The sequence below is a fragment of the Microtus ochrogaster genome, linkage group LG9 (assembly GCF_000317375.1).
Source record: "Microtus ochrogaster isolate Prairie Vole_2 linkage group LG9, MicOch1.0, whole genome shotgun sequence".
Taxonomy (NCBI): Eukaryota; Metazoa; Chordata; class Mammalia; order Rodentia; family Cricetidae; genus Microtus; species Microtus ochrogaster.
The window spans coordinates 39,542,219-39,555,550 of record NC_022034.1 but is presented as its reverse complement, the minus strand read 5'-3'; the positions used below and the strand labels follow the sequence as shown (position 1 = coordinate 39,555,550).

Genomic DNA, 13,332 nt, shown 5'->3' with positions numbered 1-13,332 from the left:
GAGTAGATTGAAATTTTAATACAAGTCACCATATAGTGTCAGGTATATTCTATCCAGTCTATGATTAGCATCAATTGTAATTTCTTTTCTCTTGTACTTTTAAGTACATCAGATATGTAAATACTTTGTGGTATAGAAGATCATAAGGAAATACATGATGATAATTTGCCTCTGTTTGCTCTGTATTTGATGCATTGTATCCTTTTCCTAGACCTTATGAAGTGTTGTTGTAAGAGTGAAGATACTGAGAGGGAGAAATATATGTAAGATTACTGAGTGTGACTCACACTCAATTAGATAACACTGATGTTTGATACATCCAAAAGTCCTTAACCGGGGACATAGTTCCACTTAACATAATTTTGTAGCATGGGGTTTGTTTCCCTTGGGTAACATGAGTGTTATACGAAGATTGAATGAGACCTCCCCTAAATAAAGGGCATAGATCCAGTTGATTGCCATGCAAATGAGAAAAGAAACACCAGAGTAAGAAACAGTGATGAACTATTTAAAACTTTTATATCTTAATAGAGGAAAAGAGAGGTGGAAAACTACTTAAATCAAGCAGCCCACATGAGCAGTAGACTTAGTGAATAAAGGGTGTACAGAGACAGACAGGCAGGAGGCAGAGGCATTGCAGGTTCTTCAGAAGTGGTCTTGAGAGAGCCGGAAGCATGGTGCACAGAAGCAGCTGCACATCCTCCTGTTGCTGCAGAAGGCTAAATGGGTCATGAGAGTCTATGCTGCACACTCATAGATCCCTCCTCCTGTTCAAGATTGGCTGGGTCCTCTGGGAAACATGACTGAGGCCTTCTGCTAGGGTGACTCCAGTTCCCAAAAGAGATCCACAGACTGAGAAAATATGGAGAAGAAAAGCTAAATGTTGAAGATGCAGGAGGAATCAACACACAAGATGCTCATCTCTAAGAAATGAAGGAGAAGGGGTAGTGAGATCATTTAGGTAGGCTCATGTGTCCATAATACATTTTTATTAATGTAAGAAAATTAATAAATATCTTCTAGCATATCATAAGTATGTTTCCATTGGCTCAGGTAATGGTATATTGAAGGGGAGCACTGAAAATCTCATCTTCTAAATTATTTCAGAAAAAGATCACCCATAGAATGGATTTCACCTTCCTAGTTCTGGAATCTCTCTTACCCAATGAAACAAAGTGAACGAAGCTTTAAAAACTATTAACAAATATATTTATTGTGGTGGCTTTCTCCCCTACTAGATACACCTTGTTAGAAAGTAGCATCCCTTTAGTTCCAGATGGACCCTTAAGCAGGTAATAAAACTGTTTTTCCTTCATTAAGAAAGAAAGCATACACTTTTGCAAACATGTCACATTCTCCTCACTCTAGTTTTGTTCTCTATAAAGTCAGAATTTTCTTCTAATAAGTATGTTTTTGCTTTTGGAAGAAAGTTACAGGTACATGTTTACAGACTTATATAAACCGAGGTGTAGCAGGCGATCAACCACACAGTGCTGCCATGGATTGGAGACCTGTTCCAGGTGAGCACAACCCTTCACAGTACTGAAAAGCAAAGATGGTCTCCAGCTCTGTCACTTCTTCCACAGCTTGCCTCACTCTGTTCCCACACAGTACATTTAATTCTCTTATGTATGCTCAGTTTCTTGCAGAAGTACAGGATGAGGGCAATAGAAGTCATCTTTAAAATACTTGTTTCTTTGATGATAAACTCTAGGATTCCAAATACCAGGCCTTAATTCTGAGCATTCACTAGATCTCCTGGACAAATCCACCCTGTGCTTGGAGCGATGTTTCTCTCTCCTGACCTTTCCTTGGGACACTGCCTCTTGAAGTTGCAGAATTATCTTTTGCTTCTTAAAGACAATACTCGAAGAATAATTTTTTTATAGGAAAAAGATGTTTCTTCTCTGGATGTCCTCATTACATTGAGGATAGCTTATAGCTTATTGATAATTATGTACAAATTTTCTCATCTTTTAAAAATACACAGAAGCACAAAAGATAACCATCTAAAAGTATCCCTTCTTTGAACGTTTGGCTCTTTGCTTTTAACTATGCTTGTATGAAGAATATAGCAACTATTCGGAATGTTGTTTAGACAGAGCGGTAACTGGTGTATTTTCCATTTGTGGCCCTGATGGCTGGAACACCTGTCCTGGGCATCTGGTTGAGATAGCAGCATCATGAGTCTACAAGAACCTCACAGGACCCTCTAGTGTACAGTGCTGACTGATACCGATTTTTGTTGTTTCTCTTGGGCTTTTCTCGTCTGCTGCTGCTGTCTGTCTTTGCTTTCCCGCTGCTCTGGGGTCTCTCTGCTGGACTCCAAACCTTTGCTGTCAGAACTTGTATCCTTTCTTTCCTCTTTATTGAGTTTTTTCCGTTTTCTCTCCCTTCCTTTTTTACCTGAAATAAAAGGACATTCATTTAATACATTTTATTCAATTATATTCTCTTTGCTTATTCCAACTTATTAAAAATAGCAGTTTTTTCTCAAGTTGCATATTATACTCAGAAATAACAAATATATACTCTTTAAACCTTTCTCTCAGATCCTTTTGTCAAACCAATGGAATTTTTATGCCTAATAGAAAGAAGGGATTTATTTTACATGATAGTCACTTATGTATACTGAAAGGGAAACTTACATACATTTTTTATCCATCTGAAAACTCTATTAATTTGTACATTTATTTGGTTTATATTTAAGGCACTATTTTATATTCAAATTTACAAATATCAGTTACATATTTCTAAGCTGTGGTGACATCTGCATGTTACCTAAGAGAAGGGAATTAATTTGTATAACAAATCTGGAAATAATAGTCCATAATGTATACCAAGGTAATTATGCTTTTTATTTTAGTACAAACTGAAATTACTTTGCATTGCAGTTTCTCTATGTGCATGGTGTTGAGTACAAGTTATCAATACTGTTATGGTGTAAATTATAGGGACAGGAACACTCTGTTTTTAATCAATCAAACAGATATTTCTCCGATGTATGCTGAATTCTATGGAAGGTCTTGACCTTGAACTGGGTTTGTAGTATAGATTTAGTTCAGACTAATATATGAGGTAGTTTCTCAGGTGAAATCAAGACACTACAAAGGTTGATGTAGGTTGGCATTTTGCTCTACATGGAGCCACCACCATGAACATTAAATTTTATTCAATTGTATTAGGTAACTATGAAAATTTTTGGTGAGTATTTTACGAAGACACCAAATTGGACACTTTTTTCCCTATTTCTTTAAGAGTGAGACAAATCTTGAATGTTTATCCCATACCCAGAGCCACACAAATTTAAAATCAGTCTGCCTACAATGCGGCATTATGGATGTAAGAATTTTGGAAAAACTATTTGTGTGAGAGAACCAAAATATTTTCATGTCCTGTAACAGGCTGCAAATATTGAATTCAGTGGTTTGGCTCCTTTTTTTCTCGTGCTTTGGTTACAGAATCCTAGGGAGTGGTGTTATTAATACTTCATATGTATACTAGGTCACTGCAGTTTTTTGTATTAATAATTTTATGCCATGAATAGCTTTGTCATGAGACTATATTTACAAAACCTTCAATCACTTCATGAAAACTTGCCTTGTTGAGTTTAGCAAAATACATGTTCAATTTATGAATGCTGGTAGAACCGTTAATAAAAATGAGAGTTCAGAGGAGGGTAAAGTACGTATCAAATTATTTGAGGCACATAGAGTGAGACAAAGCAGACAACTATTACTTTGAAGCGGAACTACTGATCCACTGATCAGCCAATTTCAGTTTTCTTTTCGCTTTGAGATTTGTTGTGGTATTTGGAATACCTCTACTGATAGATCCCAGGTCTTTTTTGTTAGTTTTAATGACCACACTACATATTTGCAGAGCTGACTTAATTGAGGTAAGCAAACAACAAGAGCAAAACATAAATAGAAAATCTCCCTTTGTGACTATGTGGCATAATTTAAACTCCACAAAGCATCACAGGTTGATAGAACTCTAGTTTGCATACTCTGAAGTTTCTCCTCAAGAGACTCTTGCAAGAATTGAATGACATACTATTTCTAGATTGAGTGGCAGGCACTTCAAGGGTGTTAGAGATCAATTATTAAATAAAAAAGTCAACAAAAAATTATTTCAATGTTCTACAGGAGTTAATGACTTCAAACAAAATGTTACTTTTATGAAAATTACCCAGAAGTTCCGTGTTTGACATTCTCTTGATGATGATCCAACATATGACAGCTGTGATCCCAGCCACAATGTTTTAGAAACATAAGAAATATATTGTTTCTTTCTTGGTCATGGCTTGATTTATATGTTTTTTCCCCTCCATTTGTGACAACACATTCAACTTCCAAAGCATTTCTGCTTATTAGCAAACTTATAGATTATTTCTTAAGATAGCCAGAAACATATTTGCAAAAGTCTTGAAGTTCAGTATTATGGCTTTATTATCCAAGAAATAGCTATTTACTCTGGGTAGGGTTTGGAAAGGGAGGCTCTGCTACAGGCATAGGAAACTACCACATTGTACATGGTTGCTGCCCAATAGAAGGTTATTACAGAAGACAAAAAAATGCATTATTTTTTCCTTCATAGGCCATGTGTTAGTTGTTGGAAGCATTCACAATTTTTCTGCATAAAAATATATTTTACTCTTGTGCAAGAAATAAAATACAAATGCCTAGAGTGGCTGCAGTCCATTAAAAATCACGTGCAATTTGGGATAATTTTGTAAGGTTTTCATTAAAGGGCCTTCTCTTCCTATTGTAGTGACTTGCTGAGTTTTCACTGATGTGGTTAATAGTTATTTTGTGACTCTTTTGCAATTTTGCAAACTAAGCATTACAATTAAAACAATCTGGTGTGTGTGTGTGTGTGTGTGTGTGTGTGTGTGTGTGTGTCTTTGTTGCCCTTTGCTGAATATACATGTATGATACTCATGTGAAGTGGTCTAATGATTGAAAGAATATTCATTTTTTTTCCACTGTTTTAGGTATAAGGAGAAGGTTTGAGTAGAAATCAAAGAGATATTGGTATTACTAGTTGAGTACAATCTTAGCCTGCTAGGATTTGAATGTCCTCCCTTTAGAACTCATGGTAAAATTTAATTGCCAGGTAATCACAGTTTTAAAGGGACCTTCAAAGGGTGATTGCATTGTGATAACTCTACCCTCATAAATAAATTAGTGATGCTATCATGACAAGAGGTTAATTCAGGATTAGATTACTGATAACAAGAATGAGTTTGGTCCCGGTTCCCCTCTCTGCCTCACACAAACCTACCAAACTTTCTGCCATTTACCATGTAGTCATGGAGTCCTCATAAGACACCAGAGCAGCAATCTTAGACTTCTTCCCTTCCGATCCATGTGATAAGTAAGCTTCTATTGTTTATTACATAAGCTGTGAGAGACTTTTAGAAAAACAGAAACTAGAGCAAGACGGTCCTTGTAGAGAGACACTTGCTGTGAAGTTTTAGAATACCATCCTTAGGGCCAGAACTCCCTGCTCTCCTAAGTCTATTGCAAGTAGTTGCATAATCTTTTGCAAATTTCCGATAAGCCTTGGGATTAACTGATACTTCAAGTAAAAATAAACCTTTCTCGTTGCTAAACGTTTCAAGGCTAAATAAGACGCTTGCAGAGCACTTACCATGGTACCTGACATGTTAGTCATGCGTAAAACAACAGCTAATGTTGTGGTTATAAAGCATGGACATGTTGCAAGTTTTCACTCCACGCCAAAGATATGTCTTTGCCTGAGCTTAAGCATGAGATGGTTCCATGCCTTTACTGAGGTGGAGGCAACCACAGACCTCACAGAAAGCCCAGGTATCAGGTAATAGAGACTTAATGCGGTTCTTTAGATGATGTTCAAGTCAAGCCTAAAAGAATTTGTTTTAGACAAGCGTTTGTGAAGCTGATGAAGGAAGAGGGCAAGGTAGGCAGTGAAGGGTATGTCAACATGTGACAGTGCGCAAGGACATGGTGACCTAGGACACTGAAAGTACAGTGGTTTGGTCAGAGTCTATATATAGGGAGTTACGGAGACACACTGGATTCAATTGCCATGTTCAGAATTTGTTCTAAAGCATCAGTGGTAATGAAAACTCTTCTAAGGGCTACTGTCAGAATCCTAGAACACAGCAGAGCTTTGAGGTTTTGGGTGATGCATTAAAAAAATAACTGCATGTTTTAATATGTGACATTTTATTTCCCAGAAACTTGTTATATGTAATGAAATTCATAAAGGGAGTACAGATTTTATTTATAATTCAGTCTTACAGTTTTATGCTGTTAATTTATTTTTTTGAGAGTTTCACACACACACACACACACACACACACACACACACCACATTTTAGATATATTCATCTCCTGATGCCCTCCCTTAAGAGACTAACTTTTCAAAAGAACAACTAAAATCTCTATGCAGAAAATAAAGCCACACATGATATAAGGACTTAATACAAATTATTACTACATATGTGAGTAGATAATAGATAGTATTGAGATTGTGAAACTATTCTCTACTGATGGAAATGCATCGTCCTTCGCGTAAGCTCTGTCTAGAACCTTCTATAGACAAGGTTCCAAACATAGATGACTGTGGCTGGTGACTATGACTCAACAGTTTGGTGAAGACACACCAGGTACTTGTATTAGCAACTTCAGTTTCACTTGATCTTTTCCTTTCTTTTATATTCTTTCATTTTTCTTTTTGTATTTGCTTTTATTCCCAAAGATTTTACCTGGAATAGAATTACATCTCGTCTCCACTCCCTTTGCTCCCTCCAGTCCCTCACAGCTACCACACACACCTCAAATTCCTTCCATGTCCTTCTGCCATTCTCAAATTGACAGAATCTTTTTCTTTATCATTGTTACATACATTATATATATATATGTATATAAAATTATGTGTGTGCACAATACATAAAACTTCCTGAGCCTATTTTGATAACTGATGAACCTAAGAACTGTATTTGTAGAGAAATAGAGTACCCTATTTCCTTAATTATATACAATGAAAATTTAGCGCAAATCACATGGTTACTTTACATGATAAATACAAATTTGGCTTTGACTTACTACCACTAATCCTAGTAATTTGTAAGGACAGCTTTAAAATTAGGTACGTTTAGAATAGGAACTGAGGTGGGAAAGAAAGATTATTTGCAAATAATCTTTTAAAAACATGTAGAAGTACAACTCTAACAAAAATAATAAACTTTCAAAGCTAGCTGAGGGCAGAAAATATCTTGAATTATTTTCTTTTTCTACAATATATATTATACATTATATTTCCATATGGAAACATAAGCCTTACAGAATATTCAATACTCTTTTAAAACACAATGGGAAAATAATTGAGAGGGCTTTTTTCTAGAATCACGAGTGACAATTACTTAGATTATAAATGCCATGTGGTTTTTTGTTTTTCTTTTTTTTTGTCCACTGAAATGTTTAAGGGGTTCATTTGTGAAGTTCTCAAAACTGACAGTAGGGGGAGCTAAGGAACTTTAAGTAGTTCCTTGTCTTAAAAACTAAACGGAAAAAATTTAACAAAAATCCCGTCTCGAAAAATCAAAAAAAAAAAAAAAAAATCTAAGTGTACTCCCCATTCTAGACTGAGAAATAAACATCACCAATTCCATGATCCAACCAACTAGTGAACTATGCCTCCAAAGAGACCAAATTTACCACTAGGACTTCAGTTATAAAATGAGATCCAATCCGAAGCCCATGGTTTTATATATTAAAAGGAATTCATCTGATTTGTGAACCCAAATTGAGGCATGCTTTTATGTACAAAGGATAAAGATTACAAGTTTTGTTAGTTTTAGTTAATAAATCAGTGGAGAATTGTTGCACGGGAGGGGACTACTCCAGAGCAAGTATTTTTATGCAGCCATTATGATCTCTTGTGTAGATACATACTTAAAAGGCCTTTGACCTGTGGGCTGTATAAACACAGGACAGTTTGACCCAGTGGTGAAGAACACAGCGGAAAGCCCTCAAGGCCAAATGTCCTTCTCAGCTATCTTATTACCCAGTAGAACTGACTTGAGAAACATATTCAAACCTTTTGCCCCCTTTTTTCTTGTTTTTTTTTTGTTTGTTTTTACTAAAATAGACACACTTATTACCTCTGCTGTAATTTTAAGAAATACAGTAAAAACAATCACAGAGGAGACATCTTTTATAGACAACCAGGCAGACATTTGATTTCTTCAACTTGAAATTTAAAGTTATGCAAGTTATGTGTTTGGTCGGTTCATAGACAAATCAGTCCTGTGGCTTTTCAACTTGACTTCTAGGGCCCTTTTGATTAATTAGCCAGAGAAAGTTGATCTGACACATTATTTCGTACTCTACTGCCCACTGTTACTTACGGATATTCTCCTGAAGCCATTTTCGCAGTGACAGCTCTGGTCACTGGGTTCTGTTAAGACTTAGACTGTGTTTTGCTCACAACTGCAAAGGAGGTGCTGTCTGTCCATATCGTGTTCTTTTCAGAGTTGAGAAAGAAGAAAGCGCTTAAGGTAAGACACTCCATGCACATTTTAGAGGTGAAAAGCAGATAATCTCAGGCTTTTTAATGTCGTCCCCGGGGTCCTTGTCCTCTGTGTCTTGTCCCTTCTTGCTCCCTCACCCACTTGGCTGGCCTTTCACTTCTCTTCCTGCTCATCCCTGTATACCCTGCCCCCGCACCGCCATAGTGTCTTCTGGTTTCATATACTTGCTCACCAAGAACGAGAACTCGATTTCTAGACTTCCTTGCCTTACCTCAGACTCCTGTTTAATTCTCTGGCCACAGGACCTCTTCCGGGCGTCTTCCTTGCTTTTCTAAACTTTCCCTAGGCTCAGCTAGTTTACTTAAGTTACTTCCACAGGTGCCCTCAGCACCTCCAGAGAAGATTCCTGCTGCAATCAAGATGCAGAGGCTAGGAGCAGGTCTCTGGGGGTGCAAATCCGTAATGCCGCTTAACTCAGGAGGCTGAGGAAGGAGAATCTCAAGTTTAAGATCAGCCTGGGCAACTTAGGAGCTCCGGTGCTCTGCAAGAAAAAGTGCTCTTAACAAACTGAGCGTCTCTCCAAAATCTTTAAGAAAGTCTTTTAAGAGTTTTGCCCCTCCTTTCTCTTGTTTAGGCTCATTATTCGCTGAAGAATCAGAATCTGAAATTTGAATTTCGGTTCCTGTGCTGACAAAGTTTTCTATGACCCTAAACACGGGGCTGATTCAATCCTACCTCAGGAACGCTGCTGGCTTGAATCCCAGCTTTTACTCCTTGCCTGCATATGCCCTAGAGCAACTCTTCCTGGCACTGAGTATTACCAGACAGCATGTCTTCTTGGTACAAATTCTCAGGATTAAACAAATTCAAAGTGAAAACTGGAGAAAGTACCCAAAGGTGTCTTAAAAATAGAACTGTTCAGAATATTTAAAATGTGCTCATTTTAAAAGTAAACGGCGTCTTACTGTTCATAATATTTTTAAATAGAGTAGGACACGGCACTTTGTATTGGATATCTTAAATTTAATAGTATTTGTTTCTATGAGTTTTTTTCACTTGAACTGTTAGGCTAAATATTGAGTTAAAGCTAGCGATTTCAGTATTTTAAGTGTAAGAACTATTAACTTTGAAATACCTTCCACCATATTAGATCAGATGACTAAACTCTTGGACAGTGAACCAAGCACATTAATTTACATGTTGAAATGTTCTTAACTGGCACATGTTTACACAGCACATTTTGAATTGGATGTTGAGTCTTAAACAGTTTTATTTACTGGATAAGCATATAAATTAACTCTGATATCAAAATTATGTTTAAATTCATTCTAATTTAGTTCATTAAATTTTATACATTTATTTCTTTACTCATAAAACTCACGGCTACCTTATAAAATGCATATTATAGTTCCCTCAAATTATTCTGCATAGAATATTTTGGTTGCTTTATATTCCAGTACATAAACTTTTATATACTGTTTATAAACTAAAATAAAGGTACTCCAAGGTATTTGGAGAGGTTTTTACTGCTTAAGAATGTATTCTGATCGAGTATGCTTTTAATCCCTCCCTTTTGTTGCTCCTCCTATTTATTTATTCTTTTTAAAAAACCTGTTTAGTCCACTTAGTGCTTCCAGTAATGTGCATGGGTGTAGGTCATCTGTTGGAGCATTGACAGCCTCTCAAGGGCCGAATTCCTGAAGAAAAAAAATAAAAACCCAAAGCCTGATTCTCCTGGTCCCAGAGGCCGTCAATTGCTAATCGCTCCCCAGTTAAGGGGGGAATTTTGTGACTTCTTCCTGCCTCTGTGGTGGGATTTTGCCCAACTTGATCTTGTGCACTCATGTCTTACACGTACGGTCACAATCACTGTGAGTCATGTGTGCCACACTCCTCTTAGGCCCAGGAAACACTGTGCAATTCAGATGTCCCTTTTAGGACTGAGCACTCTGTGGGATCTCTTACTCTCTGCGCCTTGACCAGTTGTATTATCTCTGTGTCAATTGCCATCTGCCTCAAAAGGAAGCTTCTCTGATGAGGGCTGAGAGACACCCTAATCCACAAGTATAGCAATAAACCATCAGGATTTGATTTAATCCTATCCTCATTTATCAGAACAACAGTAATAAGTTCTCCCCTAGGACCCAGGACCCACCTAACCATGAATCGTTGGCTCTATTTGTCATGTCAAACATCAGTTCCATCTTGTTAGAGAGGCTGTAAACTCAGTCAAAAACTTGTTGACTAATCTCAAAACATTCATGTTCATGCCACTCTTGCACTTGTGGGCAATGACTGAAATTAATATTTCAAAGACCATAAAGTTGTACTGGGCAATGTTGTTATGTCTTACTAAAAAATTTTAATCTGGACCTAATCATCTCAAAACATTAATGAAAAGCTCCTAAATGAATTGATGTGCTCAAGTGTTTTATATGTGCACATGTGTGCGTGTATGTGTGCATGCGCAGTGTCTGTGAGAGGGTGAAAGGAGGACATCACGTGTTCTGTCATATGACTCTCCGCCTTATTGCCCTTGCTAGGGTCTCCCACTGAACCTAGATGATGGAGGAGGGTCATGTGTCTATGTGTTACTTTTATTGGTTAATAAAAAAACTCCCTTGGCCCTTTGATAGGACAGAATTTAGATAGGCGGAGTAGACCGAACAGAATGCTGGGAAGAAGGGAAGTGAGGCAGACGCCATAGCTCTCCTCTCTGAGATGGATGCAGATTAGGATCTTCCTGGTAAGCCATCACCTCATGGTGCTACACAGGTTATTAGAGATGGGTTAATCAAGATGTGAGATTTAGCCAATAAGAGTATACAGATAACGGGCCAGGCATTATTTAAAAGAGTACAGTTTCTGTGTAATTATTTTGGGTAAAGCTAGCTGGTGACCGGGAGCTAGGCAGCTCTTTCTACACCTAGAGTTAGACGGACAGCCAGAAAGTCCTAGAAATCTCTGTCGCTGCCCATGGTTTATGGCCACACCCAACTTTTTATGGGAGTGGTGGGGATTTAAAATCAGGTTTTCATGATTATGCATCAAGTATTCTTAACAACTGCAACTTCTCCCAAACCATCATCCTTTTATTAATTTTTAAATATATTAATTCCCTTCTCACTATCCACCCCACTTTATGTCCTTGCTCTTTTAGAATATAGCAGGAGAATACCTGTAAATCTATGTAGTATTTACGTCAAATATAGTTGCCCTCAGTAGAGGGGGAGGATGGGTGACAGGGTTCCCAGTGGGTAGAAAACCCCATGGAATCTCCAGTCTCTTACATAAAATGACGTAGAATTTACATGTAACTTATAGAATCTTCCTGGGTACTTCAAATCATCTCACCACTATTGATCATATCTAACACAATATCCTGACATGTAACTAAGCTGCTACTCTTACTTGTTTAAACAATAATGACAAGAATAAAAGTCCACACATGCGATGCATTTTGATCAGAAGTTAGTTGAATTCTCAAAGGCACAAGTGTGGTTTGGAAAGATGATGTAATTTTTTCAAATAACTTCAGCAAGTTTTCTCAGTAATTTAAACATTAAAAACAATGAAAAGACCCTTAGAAACTTCTCTCATGCAGATTCTAAATTTGAAGCCCATAAATCATATCAACTGTAAGTTTTCCTATAAAACTGTTTGTAATTAGTACAGTAATTATCGCTCAGAGCATCTATCAAGCCATCCCATTAAGTTTGAAAAAATCCCTCCTATAGTTCCTGACTATACTTAGTCCCTTTAAAAAAGTGTTTATACATTTCCTCATGAACTAGATGGCCTAATTTTTTGTGCCAGGTTAAAATTATTAGGAAGGTTGATAGTTGTGTCTAAAGAGTAAATTGCGCTGAAAGCTCCTGTTTTCAAATGAAGCTTTCTTTGTGAATTTCCATTTTCTTGCTCCAGATCTTTCTGAGTTTAGTCATGTTTTCCCAGCTCCAGCAGAGGGACTAGATGCTAGACAAATACCCCATGGGCAGACAGGTAAATAGGTGGGGGGCACAGACAAGCCATAAAGATGGCATCCTTCTGACTTCTACACCAGGACAAAAGACTCCGTATGTTTCCTTCCTTTCTGTGGGCCACTTTCTGGCTGATCTGGAAATGTGAGATAGGCCATGGACATTTGTGGTGAGCCAATCAGACCACTCTTCACTCTCTAAGCTGACCAATCCAAACAAGAGGAGGGGCACTCTGCCCATCAAACCCACTTTCTTCCCCAGCCCTCCAGGGAAAAAGGGGATTTTGGAAACTAAAGTTTCTCTCCATTTTGAAAAGAGCCTTCTTGCTGCATGCTTTTCCCAGTGTGTTCACTTCTTCACATTTGATAAAATTTGTTACAAGTTATTGCCTGTTGTGTCTGAAAATTTTTTGCTTTTCAATTCTTTAATTGATGAAGTAAATGAACCTGAGTAAGACAGCTAGTTTGCAACACTTAAAAAGTGGTTATATTTTTTGCCTTATTTAATTTATTTGTAAGGAAATGGGAACTGATCATTTTGTCAATATTTTTTGCATGTATATATGTAATCTGTGTGTTTGCATGTTCACCTGTGTGGGTACATTAATTTGTGTGTGTGTGTGTACATGTGGGCTTCCTAAAGGCTTTCTCTATTTATTTCATTTACTTAAGGCAGAATCTCTAGCCATGGGGTTATAGGCAACTGATGATCCTGTCTGGCCTATCGTGGAGTTCTGGGGGGGTCTGAACTCTGGTCCTCATGCACACATGGCAAGTGTTTTATCCAGTGATCCATTCTCCCAGTCCTGGGTCAGTATTTGCCTCTAAGTAC

The 13,332-nt window shown here is 37.4% G+C and overlaps 1 protein-coding gene across 1 annotated transcript in view; it reads right to left on the bottom strand.

Annotated features, from left to right (window-relative positions):
• Window positions 1-1,195: 1,195 nt before the first annotated feature.
• Rspo3 (R-spondin 3) overlaps window positions 1,196-13,332 on the bottom strand; it is an 82,692-nt gene continuing 70,555 nt past the window's right edge. Inside the window, exon 5 of the mRNA XM_005363658.3 lies at window positions 1,196-2,406. Coding sequence (XP_005363715.1) covers window positions 2,213-2,406 — 194 coding nt within the window. The 3' untranslated portion in view covers window positions 1,196-2,212. The remainder of the gene's footprint in view (window positions 2,407-13,332) is intronic.